The sequence below is a fragment of the Elgaria multicarinata genome, chromosome 12, assembly GCF_023053635.1.
Source record: "Elgaria multicarinata webbii isolate HBS135686 ecotype San Diego chromosome 12, rElgMul1.1.pri, whole genome shotgun sequence".
Classification (NCBI taxonomy): domain Eukaryota; kingdom Metazoa; phylum Chordata; class Lepidosauria; order Squamata; family Anguidae; genus Elgaria; species Elgaria multicarinata.
The window spans coordinates 5690957-5705755 of NC_086182.1; the positions used below are offsets into that span (position 1 = coordinate 5690957).

The 14799-nt window shown below is 46.8% G+C and overlaps 1 protein-coding gene across 1 annotated transcript; it reads right to left on the bottom strand.

The window, feature by feature from the left end:
* Window positions 1-1487: 1487 nt before the first annotated feature.
* Window positions 1488-9495, bottom strand: LOC134407207 (pituitary homeobox 3-like). Its single transcript, XM_063138842.1, has 3 exons — window positions 8910-9495; window positions 4040-4254; window positions 1488-2040 (listed from the first exon to the last, which is right to left on the bottom strand). The coding sequence occupies exons 1-3, from the start codon at window positions 8995-8997 to the stop codon at window positions 1531-1533; spliced, it is 813 nt and encodes a 270-aa protein (XP_062994912.1). The 5' UTR covers window positions 8998-9495; the 3' UTR covers window positions 1488-1530.
* Between the last annotated feature and the right edge of the window lie 5304 nt (window positions 9496-14799).

A 14799-nucleotide genomic window follows, 5' to 3' on the forward strand; every position in this document is an offset into this window, starting at 1 on the left:
TTGGGCAAAGCCAGCTGGGGAAGGTTCAGGCTAATTGGGTTTTTCCCATCTCCTGTGCAAATGAAAGTAGTAGGTGCAGGTCAAGGCAATTGGCAACCATTAGCTAGCGGGGTGTAAGTACAGGTGAAGGTGAGATAGCTTTTGCTGCCTTGTGAAGGACAACGAATCCGCCAGGGGCTGCTTGCTTTGGAAACTTTGCAGTCAAAATGGGGGATTTGCCCTTTGAAAATAGAAACCAATAATGTTAATTTGGCCAAACCATCAAAATCATGGTGGATATAAGCCCAAGGCTGCCATATTTTTTTGTAGCAGGGATCATTTTTCCTTTCCACAGAGCCCCAGAATTGGGAAGGTGGGTACAATATGGGGCCCATTACCTGCTTAGCATACCTGATCCCCCCAAAGTACATATGTTGGGGGGGTATTGATTATAAAAGGAGGCAGGTGTCAGTAGTGGAACGCCCCCCCCCCCCCCCGCCCCTGCCAGGGTAGCACTTGACAAGAGTCTTTCAACCTGAGAGGCTGCTCTGCTCTTGTAGCACACAGTTTGGGGATCAACAAACTTGGCCTCCATAAGTCAATGGTTGGGGGGTTAAGTTGACTTGACTGGGTCAGGCCAGCCCCCCAAGGCAGCCCCAGCATCTTCTTGGTGGTGTGGGCCTTGCTTCTCCTCTATTCCTTACTTATGCTTCATTAGGAATATACAAGAACTTCAGTTTAGTTCACAAACCTATAGAACTTGCTTTTGTTACCAACCCTGAATGCGAACAGGAGCAGATTTTTCGGGGGGGGGGGAACTTGGATGTTTCCGAACTTCAGATTGCATTTGAAAAATGTGGCTTTTTTATTTTAAAAATGCACACTTTAAATGCGAAAATACAATTTTTCATGCTTTAGTCAATGGAGAAAACTGCGCACTTTTGAAAAATGTGCATGGAAATGCACACTTTTCGTATTCAAATGAAAAGAAAAACAGGTCGGAAGTGAAAACAGGAGTGAAGCAAACCGAGCTTCCAAAGTAGAGTTCAGAAAAACTTGGTGAGCTTGAGCATCCCTGGTTCTCCCATCCCTCCTCGTCATATGAGATAGTTGTTTCCTCCATTTCCTTTTGGGAATCTGCTTTTGGTCATAACGGATGGGCTTTTCTCCATTAGAGAACCGTTAGATGGTTCAAAATGTCGAACAACGTCTTGCCATTTCATCTTTCCTGGCCCCGTACTAAAAATATAAAAACACATCATTGGGCATCCGACACAAAAGGTTCGGATTAAATCAGAATAGCATTAGCTGTTCGTAGCCTCCAACCATGCCAAGGTCTAGGGGCTGCAGAAGAGTCACTGGCACCAAGAAAGTTGATTGTGCCTAAGTGGTTAACAAGAAGGTTATGTGGTGACATCCAGAATGGAGGAGGTCCAACGTGCCCTTCTTTTCAGAACTGGTGGATCCCATCCACCCTCCCTCCTCCCCTAGACTTACAGAGGTAAGAGTCTGAAGAGGGCACAATAGTGGCCCTCCTTTTGGGCCGCAACGTCACACTGGCCTGTCCAGATTATACTGGCTGGAGCTGGGGCTGACGGCTGGGTTTGGAGGGGAGCCATAGTTGAGGGGCGGCAGCTGGGGCTGTTTCGCTCTGAGCCTCAACCCAGCCAGGCTTGCGCTGCAGGGGTCCCTGTACATGTACGGGGAAGAAGCACCGGCTCCATACGTTGAGACAGGAGGCCCAGGAGGGCTTGCCAGGCTGTTGAAGGGCTCCAGAGAGGGGACGCCAGGCACGGAGGCTCCTGCAGCTCCAGGAAACACACCCTGGGGTGGAAAGGAATTGAGATTCATGGAGTTGAAGAGCTGGAACCCTTTGCCATGCATGGGGGTGGCATGCAGTCCCTTGGGGGCCCAGGAGCTGTAGGCATAGCTTGGGTAGAGGTCCTCGTAAGGGCTCCCAGGCAAACCGCTGAGCTGCGAGCCGAAGGGGCCTTTGCAGAGCTCCGTCTGCTGGTGGCGCTCCTTCTTCCGCCACTTGGCTCTCCGGTTCTTAAACCAAACCTAGAGAGAGAGAGAGAAAGGGAAGCGGGGCGAAAACTGTACTCTTGAAGGCAGTGGTTAGTTACAATTCAGTGACTGATAGATCAACTGCTTTATGCAGGTGCTACATGTGCAGTTTGCCCGCAACCAGTGCTGTTAGAGAGCTATGGGGGTGGTGGTTTCCAAATGAGACTCTGAGCATGTCTACATGATTTATTTATCTCTAGGTCATCCCTGTGCATCTAAATGATGCACAGGGGATCCCAGGGACAACCATAGACTTTCCCCGGGATAATTGAACCTGGGGATTTCTAAGTTGCCTGGTGAGGCCTTAAGCAAGGTGGGATATGGTTAGATATAAATAAAATAGTAATAAATAGTGCAGAAGTTGCAGCTTCAATGCCCAACATCTCCAATTCAAGGGTGGCAGGTCAGGAAATGTCATCCCCCAAGACCCAAGAGAACCATCACCAGCCAGAATAGACAGCAATGGGCTAAAATGACCAATAATCTGGCTTTGTGTATGGCTGCTCCATATTTTCATGGCCTCCATGCTAGTTTTGTACATAGCCTGGGAAATGTGCAACATCCCCCAAAGCACCAGGCAATGTGCACACTACCCAATTGACAATGCCCACTCAGGTACATTCTCCAAAACCACTTGGACACTATAGTTAAAATCCAACATAAATCCTACTTAAAGCACATTCATTTCAATGGGTCTACTCTAAGTAGGACTTACATGATTCCCTATCGAACTTAGAAATCTATTCTTCCACAACCTGGTACCCGCAGATGTATTGAAGTTGCAGTCCAACGGACCTGGAGGGCAGCAGGTTGGGGAAGACTTATACTCCCTTGTTTCTTGCAGCGAAAGAGAATTAAGCAAAGAGCCCCTGGACTTGCCAGGGTTTGCTAACTGCCTTTCAATCCATTTTGGGCCCCGGTTATTCACCATTTGCATGTGTATTTATATATTTACACCCTTTCCATGTGTATTTACATAGGGCGACCATATGAAAAGGAGGACAGGGCTCCTGCATCTTTAACAGTTGAATAGAAAAGGGAATTTCGTTTGTATGCATGCAGCACCTCTGAAATTCCCTCTTCATCACAACAGCTAAAGCTGCAGGAGCTATACTAGAGTGCCAGGATGCAAAAGAGAGTGGGGCTCCTGCAGCTTTAACTGTTGTGATGAAGAGGGAATTTCTCCAGGTGCTGCATGCATACAAATGACACCTGCTGAAATTCCCTTTTCTATAAAACTGTTAAAAGAATACAGGAGCCCTGTCCTCCTTTCCCTGCAGCTTTAACAACAGTTCAAGCTGCAGGAGCTTTAACTATATTTACAAATCACCAAAATTCCAGTTTCACTCCTGCTTCACCTGCTGCCTGTTTCCACGTAGATCAAGGGTCTTGAACTACAGGCAAAGCCAGTATGGGACAAAGCCAGACTACCTGGGGTCCCTATCCAGCCCTTCAGGATTCCTGATCTGGCCTTGCCACACACACCCCTTTCCCACAACTGGCAAACAATGTGGTTTCCCGTCTTTGCATTGTTTCTTTCCTATTCTAAAAGGTTGAAACAACTCTCCTAAGGTTTAGTTAATGGCAGGAAGGGGTTCAAGGTGCAATCCTATGACTGTTTAGACAGAGAAAAGTCCTACAAATCCCATCATTCCCCAGGTAGCAGAGCTAGCAATAACTCCTAAGGTTTAGTTACTGGCAGTGACAGTTCTAAGGCACAATTCTAGGCATATTTAGAAGGAATAAAGTCCTACAACTCCCTACAAAAGTCCTACAAAAGTTGTAGGACTCCCCCCCACCCTATCTAGACATGCATAATTGTCTGGGGAATGTTGAGATTTGTAGGATTTTTCTGCCTAAACTATGAATAGGATTGTGGGAAAATATGCTGGTATTTTGCGCTAAAATATGCTGGTATTTTGGGTATTTGCGCCCTGCTCCTGGGAGCTTCCCTGAAATTGGATTCAGTCCCCAGACATTGATCTTCACTCACTCTGATCCTGGGCTCTGTCAGGTTGGTCCAGCCGGCAATCTCCTCCCTGGTGCTCATGTCCGGATAGCGGTTCCGCTGGAAAGTGGCCTCCAGCTCCTGCAGCTGCTGGCTGGTGAAATGCGTCCTCTGCCTGCGTGGCTTCTTCTTGCTCACAGCTGCCTCTTCTTCCCCACTGGAATCAGAAGATTTGCATTGAGATGTCTCGCCATTCTCTCCTGGGGAAAAACATGAGCAAGGGTGGTGTTAGTATATACAACGGATATCGGACTCACCCCTTGCCCAACGCATTAAGGGGCAAATTATTGTTGACAGATTAAGGGGCATATCATTGACAGATTAAGGGGCAAATAATTGTTTAGTGCAGCCACATTAAAAGGAAGCAAGAAAATGGGCTGAACCAGCAAACAGGAAGCTATAGTTAAAGGCACAGAAGCCCTTAAACATGCAGCACCAACCTGTTGAGTGTGGACTGCACTTTGCTAGTCCACCTTGGGTAAGGTGGTGTTGCAACTGTGTCTTATTGCAAAAATAAATACATAAATAAAATGCCACAAATCAGTTCAGAAACAGATGGGAGGACAAAACAGAAAATCCTGGAATAATGCCATGAACTGGCAATGACATCATCTCAATACAAGTGAAAGAATAAAGCAGAGCAATTCCAGATAAAAGGACAAAAGCAAAAGGAACCTTAGATTACAGTTTATACTGATTTACCAAAGAGTGTACTACATTTCACAAAATGGGCTAGGATAGGGTGACCATATGAAAAGGAGGACAGGGCTCCTGTATCTTTAACAGTTGTATTGAAAAAGGATTTTCAGCAGCTGTCATTTTTATATATGGAGAACCTGGTGAAATTTCCTCTTCATCATAACAGTTAAAGCTGCAGGTGCCCTGCCCTCTTTTAAATCTAGTCACTCTAGTATAGCTCCTGCCCTTTAACTGTTGTGATGAAGAGGAAATTTCACCAGGTTCTCCATATATACAAATGACACCCGCTGAAATTCCCTTTTCTATGCAACTGTTAAAAATACAGGAGCCCTGTCCTCCTTTTCATATGGTCACCCTAGGCAAGGATTGCACTAGTAATGATATAATACTCATGCCAAAGCACTTTATTTTAATTGTATGCAGATGCATGACTCTGTCACTCATCAGAATACCAGGCAGGGGAGACACCTTAATCATAAAAATGCAATAAATAAATAAATAAATATAAGCCAGTGTCGGGCCTCCAGTGGGAGGGCATTCCACAACCAGGGTGCCACAACAGAGAAAGCCCTCTCCCATGTCCCACCATAATGTATGTCTCACCTTGGTGGGAAGCAGTGAAGATTTGTTTAGGTCTGCCCCATCCTGTGCCTAGAGTCTCACACCACATGGAGGAAGGGGGTAATGAATTCTGACAGAAATAGAAATGTGATGGGCTTGGACATCAGCGAACATTACCCAATTAGACTTCTTTAGGTCTGCCCAACCTAATGAATTCTCTCTCACACACAGGAAATCTGATGGCCTGGATGTCAGAAAAGTATTGAAATATGAAAATACAGAAAAATTATGTTCATGGACCATCTGAAAACATGACTGTTAAACAAATCGGGCAAAGGGAAAAGATGTTACACTGGTCCTACCATAGGGTGACCCTAAGAAGAGGAGGACAGGGCTCCTGTATCTTTAACAGTTGCATAGAAAAGGGAATTTCAGCAGGGCCCCGTCTACACACAGTCTTCGGGGCGCCCCGAAAGCGCTTCAGGGTGCCCCGAAACTTCTAGTGTAGCTACCTGGTCAGAAGAGATGGAGGAAGAGGCGGCGGCGAAAAGTTCCCAGGGCTCTGCGGCTTCTCTGGTGAGTCCTTGCCGCCGAGCCCAACTCCCAGCCGGCCTCCTGCTGCCGGTGAAAGAGCCACCCGGGTTGGAGAGCTTGGCAGAAGAAGGCGGGCTCTTCCACCAAGCTCTCCAACCCAGTTGGCTCTTTCGCCGGCAGCAGGAGGCCGGCTGGGAGTTGGGCTCGGCGGCAAGGACTCACCAGAGAAGCCGCCGAGCCCTGGGAACTTTTCGCCGCCGCCGTCGCCTCTTCCTCCGTCTCTTCTGACCAGGTAGCTACACTAGGAGTTTCGGGGCGCCCTGAAGCGCTTTCGGGGCGCCCCGAAGACTGAGTATGGAAGCCCTCCAGGTGTCATTTGTACATATGGAGAACCTGGTGAAATTCCCTCTTCATCACAACAGTTAAAGCTGCAGGAGCTACACTAGAGTGACCAGATTTAAAAGAGGGCAGGGCTCCTGCTGCTTCAACTGTTGTGATGAAGAGGGAATTTCACCAGGTGTTGCAGGCATACCAATGACCCCTGCTGAAATTCCCCTTTCAATACAACTGTTAAAGATACAGGAGTCTTGACCGCCTTTTCATAGGGTCACCCTACCTACCTACCTACCTACCAGTGAGGCAGCCGCCTCAGGCAGCAGATGCTGTGGGGCAGCGAACAGTGTGGTTGGAAGACAGAGCTGTGTGTGACAGGCGGCTTGTCCTGCATTTCCTCAGCTGGCCTGTTGCCCTCAGCTGCTGTGCGGGGCAATATCCCACCAGTAGTGTTGAAGTAAAATTCAACTGCCAGTCCAGTCGGCTTCTATATGCGGAATGGGGTACTATCCCTCAAGCAACAAGATGTCCTGCCCGACCCTGAGACATGACATGGGAGATCTGTAATTGTGTCTCCCTAACTTATGTATTCAATTATTTACATAAAAACACCTGGAATGCACTTATCTTTTATTGAAGAGGCAACACCTGGGAGAAGATATTCAATCCTTAACCCCTGCCCCCAAATCTAAACCTGCCACCCCCATTTTAGCTCTGTAAGAGGAAGAGGAAGAACAATTGAGGAAATTGCATTTTTGGTTTTTTGCTGCAAGTTAAACATGTTTTGTAGATAAACTATTTGGGGAAAATGCTGTGTGGGGCAGGCAGGATTAAATTTCCTCTCACCCAGTGTATCCACCTCAATAAAAATGGGCCCTCCGTCCCCCTCATGGTTGCTTTAAAGTAAGAAAATAAAATGTTGGGAGATTGGTCCTGAGGCAGAAAATCTAAATGACTCCCCCTTCCCGTTTTCCTTGCCCCGCAGTGGAAATATTATAACATGTTTAACAGCTGACAATTTTCCACTCTTCCATGGCACACAAAAACGGCGCCCTGAGGCAGCCACCTCATGACAAGAGCTGATCTGGAGCACCGCTGCTCACAAGCTAAGGCCATTGTTTACTAGACACACTGGAAGACATGTTTATGAGCAGAACAGGAGATAAAGATAATCAGGATTTTAAAAGTTCTTTCATGTCATCGGAGCTAATCCTGAGGATTTAACAATGTATGCAAGTCTTACGTTGGTTGATTGGCGGCTAAAGCATTATACTGCAAAGCAGAATGTATTACCTCAGGACAGACAGTCCTTAGTCAATTTGTTTGCTTCCCAAGGCATGGCGCTCTGGAATTCAGATGTTCTAGGATCAGGGAGTCACTTCACATAATAGATCTGCTTTAATCTAAGGAAGAGACTCAAGATCTAACTTTGCTGTTGGCTGCAGTGTGGCTGAGAGGCCTACCAAGTTTTCCTCCCCATTTTCCAATGACTTTTCAACAGACGTTAGTTCAGCCTTCCCCAACCTGTTGTCTTCCAGATGTGTTGGATTGCAATTCCCATCATGCCCAGCCAGGAAGTTGGGGAAGGCTGCATTAGATATAAACAACGCAATCCTTCACTGGCACAGCTCCCTAAGAACTGGCCTGAACCAAACAGAGGTCCGTTAAGTTCAGCATTCTGGGCGATCAGATGCCCCTGAGAAGTTCAGAAGAAGGAATCTAGAAACCTTCCCCCACTTTGTTTGTCCTTTAACATCTACACCAAGCAGGATATGACGGTTTGAAAACAGTTTGAAAACCGTATCTAGAGTGTGTCCTGGGCCCCAAGAGTTGTCACTACTGTTATAATTATAAACTGTTTTAAAGCAGTAGGGCAGCTAAATTTGGCTGTTTGCCTCCTTGAACCATTTCTATCTCTTCTGGTTACTATAACAAATCTGCTTCTCTCCACTCCCCCACTTCTTCCCTTTTTCTTTTCGTGCCCCTTTTAGATTGTATTGTAAGCCTGAGTTCACTGGCTGATCTCTTTGGAAGCTGTTTCAGCAAGAGTGGGGTAAACATGCTTTAAATAAATAAAGAAATGCCAACACGACTCGAAGTAATGCAGGCCTGAAGGGCAGCGGTCACAGAAGCAATTGTACCCAAGAAGAGAGCAGATCCTTACAATCTGTGGTATTCAACAAGCCCATTCAAACTCTTGCCTTAGTGTAATTTTCCACCCTGTCTCTGTTTCTTTACCCCAGTCTCTTCAATTCTATGGATTTAGGTCCCAATTAGTTTACTCCAGATTACTTCATGCATAAGAGCTTCCGCCTTCTGGTCCCTTATTCACAACTATTAAAGCAGATTGAAATCTCCATTCTGTGCTTTAAACATGCAAAAAAGAAAAGAAAAGAACGAGAAATCATTTCTCCTTTGAGCCATGTTTAGCCAACCCTGATTTTGTGGACAGGACGTTGTTGTGACCTCAAAACTCTGCCAATTCCGATTGACCAGAGGTGACAGAGGGACAAAATAAGTATGTCTACTATATGCTGTAGAAAGTGGTTCTTCTCTCAGCCCATTTTCAACACTCTGTCTATCTCCGGCCTGTGGTAAATCTATGATGTAGCTGATCCGTGCAAAGGATCTTGAGTACACACCTTCAGAGACACAGTCCCTTCCAGGGCCAGTGGTTCAGAGCCCCCTGGCAACCCGGCATCTTCCTTTCTCCACCTCCGTGCCTTACCTCCACTCTCTGTGCTGGGTGTCCCAGCCAGAGCTCTCGGTGGAATCCCATCAGCGCTCCCATCTGCGGCTTGCAGCAATGCTGACATACTCCCAAAGATCCAAAGGCAGGTCGCCTTGCTAAAGTCCCCCGTGCAGGAGCAGTTGCTTCCTGCTCCACAGCTTCCAAAAGATCTTGCCAGAAAGGTCTGATGGGTCAGTTTTACTATGCTGACGGCCAAGGACTAAGCAATAAAACCACACAAAACCTGGGCACTAGTCTTCCAGAAGAAACGAACGTCCAGGCGACAGAACCTCTTCACGCTGGCTATTTGGACAGCCCCTTTCCGGTTATAAAAATCCCCTTAGGGATCTCCTTCACGGAGCCAAGTTAGCCATTCTCTGAGGGCTCAGCTTTCCTCCACCAGGTCCACATCAAGTTCTGGCTGCCGGTCTCCCTCCACCAAAGATATTTGCAACGTCTTAGGAGCTATTTTGCTTCCAGAGTACAGCCCTTTTTCTTTTTCTTTTTAACCCTATCCCACCTCCTTCTCTCACATGTTTATTTTCCTTTCCCAGGGCTGGAGTGTTCGTTGTCTTGGCAGGGAGGAGATGGTGTCTCTCTGTGTGTGTCAAATATCAGGGACAGCTGAGTGCAGTCTAACCAGGTGCCAATCAGCCATGGTCTCTGCAGCAGGCTGGGGCTGTTGGATGTGGAGATGGATGAAAAGATGGCAGCTGGGCGGCCACTGTTTTGCTCAGTGTGCTCTTTGGAGGAGACGCTAAATATGCACCATTTCGGCACCAGTTGTCTCCGTGTTTACATTTTCTGTTTGGAGTTTCATTCATTCTTGCGGCTTGCCTCTGACACCACTTAAAAGAGGAACGTAAGAACTGTCCTACTAGACCAGATCAAAGGTCCATTTGACTCAGGGTTATGTTTCCAACAGTGATCAAATCAGGTGGCTTTAGAAGCTCACAAGCAGTGGAGAATGGTCACGCACACACGCACACACCTGTGTTGTTTCTTCCCAGAATCTAATACCCAAACGTGCATTGTCTCTATACACAGGGGTTCCACTTAGCTACATTTTTGGGGAAAAAATATTTAAAATATTTTATATTGCCTGACAATAGGCCCTGTTGGGGCTGTCTACACGTGGGGAAAGCCCCGCGGTGGCTGTAGATCTGCACCCTGTTGGTTAGACGACATAGACGCAGGTTCACAGCCACTATGGGGCTTACCCACGAAGCTGCGTTTTGAAAAAGTCAGGGATTTCTGCCATGTAACGTCACTCCGCCACCAATCTGGGGCCAAACTGGGGGTGGAGCTTGGTGGAAGGCGACCAGCAATTGGTTGACTTCCACCAGGAAGAGTGCGGGGTGGCTCCAGGATCTGGATGGCCACCCAGAAGCCCTGCGCTCCCTCCTCCGCATCAGGACTACTCAACGATGCCTCAGGTTGAGGAGGGAGAGGGCACCAACCCGGTGCCATGAAGACAGCCTCAAGGTGGCTTATAAATAAAAGAAAATGAACCATCAATAAAGCAGTCCATTGCTCCAACTGCTGCTCTAAAAAGGTTCTGAAATGTCCATGTGGGGAAAATCCTCTTCTACACCCCCAATCCCAGGGGCTGTACCATCTCTTCTTGGACAGCTGGACAGTCTGTGTCTCCTGACTCTTCCCTGGCAGGAAAATGATGACTGAAGCCACAATAATATGAATTGTCCACTCTGCCGGTCCTTAGAAGTTACTGTTGCTGCACCAACTAGCCACTGATAGACCATGAATTTGACTAGACTAAATAAATAAATAAAACACTATATAAGGTAATAGCCATCATCTTGGCCATGTTTGCATGCAACAGTAAGCCAGAATTCCGGAGAATCCTGGCTTATTATCAACAAGCAGCATGCTGGTGCATACAACTCATTTCCTCCTGCTTTGCCCCTTCCTGCTAACAGAACTGCCAAAGGTATCCTTCTTCGAGGCTGAACATTCTGGCTTCTTGCCGGGATTCTTAAACTAAGACCAAACCCTGGTTTGTGATTCGTGCTTGTCACAAGCCAGGATCCTCAGTTTGGACAACAGACTAAGTGAGCCACTCCTAGTTTGTTTTGTGGTCATGCTAATGAGGAGGAACAAAGTGGGAATGAAAGGGCACACAACTCGTTCATAATAATCCAGGATCCTCTGAACTTTGGGCTTTTTGTTGCATGCAAACATAATACATGACTTGTAGTAGCAAATCCCATAAATTAATTTTCTGTTGTGTGAAGAACTGCTTTTTGGGGATCAGACCTGACTCTACTGCCGATGAGCCCTGAGTAAGGATTGGGGAGAAATTCATTTGCATTGTAATGTAGTTTTACCTAATTTTACACTTTCAAACCAAGGCACAAGCCCAAACCCAGTTATCCTTCCTCTAGGCTTCACTCTTCTCCCTTCTTTATATCGTTGTTAATGTTATTTTGTACAGTTCCATGTGCAATCATAGAAAATCATCAACAACAAGAACTGGAAGAAGAAATTAATTCTCCTCTCCATGGCTGAAAGCATATATGTACGGTGCCTGGCCCCCACCTATGTATTTGTGCATAACAGAGGGGCCAAGAGAGGGAACAGTGCAAGCCAAAGGTGCTAGGGAGTGTGTGGACTGCAACCTGGCGCCTGATGCATGCTGGGAACAGGCCCAGCCGCCTTCCAAACCACCAGGCAGATTCATCTTAGCTAATTGGTGGCTGGGTGAGCAGGAAGCTTGGACAGCACCTTTGGTCTCTTTTTGTCCCGGCTGGCCATTCTCCACATTGCTAGCTGACACAGGCTGACTGTCAGTGATGGGCAGGAGATGCCGGCCCTCCAGCCAGCTAATTAGGCCTTGAAAGATGGGTCAGGAGAGCTGCATTTGCGCCATCCCAAGGAGAAGGTCAGGTTTCAAGCTGAATGATTGAAGAAGTCAGCGTGTTCTTCAGCTTTTCTTCTTCTCCCAGGCTGCTCAGACACACTGGCTTCTGTGAGTCTCTTGGGAATCTCCCCCTCCTTTAACCAGCTCAGGTTTATAGAGATCTTTTCATTCCCAGGCAGGACACCCTCTGTCTACCATTAGCTTCCCAATAAAAATGTAAACAATTCAGGAGTAACTTCCTCATCGATTCCACAAACATCTCCTTTCCTCCATCTGCCAGACTTCCTGGCGCACTAGCAAGGAACTACAGGAGTTGGTGGCTCCTTAGCTTACAGCAGAGAGACCATGTTTGGTGAGCGTTGAAGATGACATGAGATGTGAACGCTTCTCCCACCATTGGCCTTCTGAACAGGTTTTTTAGGTCAGGGGAAGAGATTCTTTAAAAGCTAACAAAACGTGTCTGACCAGTGGCAATAGCTGGACAAAAACTAATGTGAACACCAGTCCAGGTCCTTCCAGATGTTTCTGACTACAGTTTCCATTACCCTTGACCATTGGGTATGTCCAGGCTGGGCATTCTCTACATTGCTAGCTGACACAGGATGGTTGGTGGTGATAGGAGGCTGGTAGCTCCAATGCCAGTGGGGTGGTGAATCCACTCCAGGACTTCCACCTTGGATAGACTGGTTCTGACTGAAACCCAGAGCAGAATTACCGCCCCACTGACGTCAGAGCCACCAGCCTCCACTGCCTTCAACCATCTTCAACAAATGATTTACTATCCATGAGCTTATTTCCAGATGATGTTTGGGGAGCACTAAAATCACAATTTCCCCCAGCCAGATCTACACCAAGCAGACTATTGCACTATGAAAGCAGCATGAAAGTGGTATATAAGAGGCAGGAGCCACACTACTGCTTTATAGAGGTATTGAAGTGCACTGACAACTGTTGGAGCCCTTTACACAGACCATATACTGCTTTCATAGTGCAATATCTTGCAGGCTTATCCAGTAGAATTTTAGGATATTTTAGTATGTTTTTAGGATGCTTTTAGGATGTTTTAAAACAGTGTATACCATGTTTTTAATCAGTATTTTATGTATTTTATGCTTGTTGCTGTTCCCCGCCTCGATCCAATCGGAGAGGTGGGTAAGAAATATTGTTATTATTATTGTTGTTGTTGTAGATCAGGCCCCCATTGCAGTTGTTACCAAGCTGATACCACACGTGGCCATTTGGCTGCCCCTTCTCCCTGTGCCCTCAATGGCAACAACACCGAGAGCGGGGACTGTATTAGTCTGAAGCAGCAAAATAACAAAGAGGCTTGTGGCAGATTTATTAAGGCAGAAGCTTTCATAGATTAACGGTTTTTCTGCACCAGCGCTCGCCATTCCCTACTCATGGCTGTTCACAGGTATTTTAGAAGACGACGTGACCCATCGTCTTCTAAAATACACACTTCACTTCTGTATGTAACCAGCACTTAGCAGAGGTTTTTTTAAAAAAGACAATGCAGCATTTAATTGTGAAAGTGAAAGAAAGCACCATTTCCTCTTGTGTAGTTGTGCTATTTTGCTATGCCACAGTCATACCTACAGGTTAGAGATAAATCAGGAATAGCTGCACAGAGTCTTTGGATGGGCAGTAGGCATCCATCTGGAAGTACCCCTAATGCCACTCCCAGGTAAATGAGGGGCAATAAAAATGTCAGGCAGCAGCCCTCACTCTATAACTGCCATCCCATTTCGCTTTCCCTCTATTTTGTCCTTCCTTTATGGAATGGCTGCTGTTTCCGTGGCAGAGCATCTGCCTAACAAACAAAATGTCCCAGGTAGGTCTTAGAAAAATACCTGTCTGAAACCCTGGAGAGTTGTGTTAGTGAATGTAAGACAGCCTTCCCCCTCCTGCTGCCCTCGTGATAAATTTGCCTACAACTCCCATCATTCCCAGGCAGTATGGCCACTGTCCAATACATCTGGAGGGCACCCAGCTGAGGAAGGCTGGTGGAAACAGCCAATAGTTGTACCCATAGTTTAATTCAGTAGCAGGCAGTTTCTTAATTGTGGAGGCCGGTGGAGGCCGGTGGTCCTGGTGTCAGTGGGGCGGTGAATCCACTCCGTCAGAAGCCTCCACTACCCAGCAGAGCTTCCATTTTTGCTGAAATACAGGGGGACATCAGGAAAGCCCTGAGGCTGGATCAGACCAGGGGTCCATCTAGTCCAGCCTTCTGTTCACACAGTGGCCGACCAGCTGCCCTTGGGAAACCCATAAGAAAGACATGAATGTGACAACACCATCCCATCCACGCTCCCCATTACCTGGTGTACATAAGCTACTGGAGGTAACACATGGCTATGAGGCCTAGTAGCCACTGATCGCCTTCTCTTCTAGGAATTTATCCAACCCCCTTTTAAAGCCATCAAAACTGGTGGCCATCCTCGCATCGTGTGGTAGTGAATACCATAGTTTAACTATACAATTTCAAAAATATATATTGTAGGCTGCCTTTGAGTTTACTCTGCAAAAGGCAAGGTAAAAACAATACCCTAAATATTTTTTAAAAAAACACATCAATGTCATATTTCGGATATACTGAGTTCAGCGTTTATTTGCTCATACAAGTACTGGGTATTCCTCCCTTTTCTTTTCTTTCGCTGCTTCCATCTTGGACAGGTAGGCCAACAGTTTAGATTGCTGACCCTAGGACAGAAACAAACAAAAAAAATCTTGTGATGTTGTTGCTAGATCATTTCATCTGATTGTTCTCTCCTGTGCTGGGCTTATTCTGTGTCCTTCCATTTTCGCACAATTCACAGTTCCTTCAAGGCAAGCTGCCTCACTCGCTCTCAACAGCCTCAGAGGCTTCTGGTCGTAGAACCCTCTGCCCGCCGCCGCCCCCATCACCCAACAGCTGTGTTAAGGCAGAGTTAGACAGGCTGGAATTTGTAGACAGCTGTGACAGCTGAGAGGCCAACCTGCCGGGAAACATTTCGCCCCTTGGCA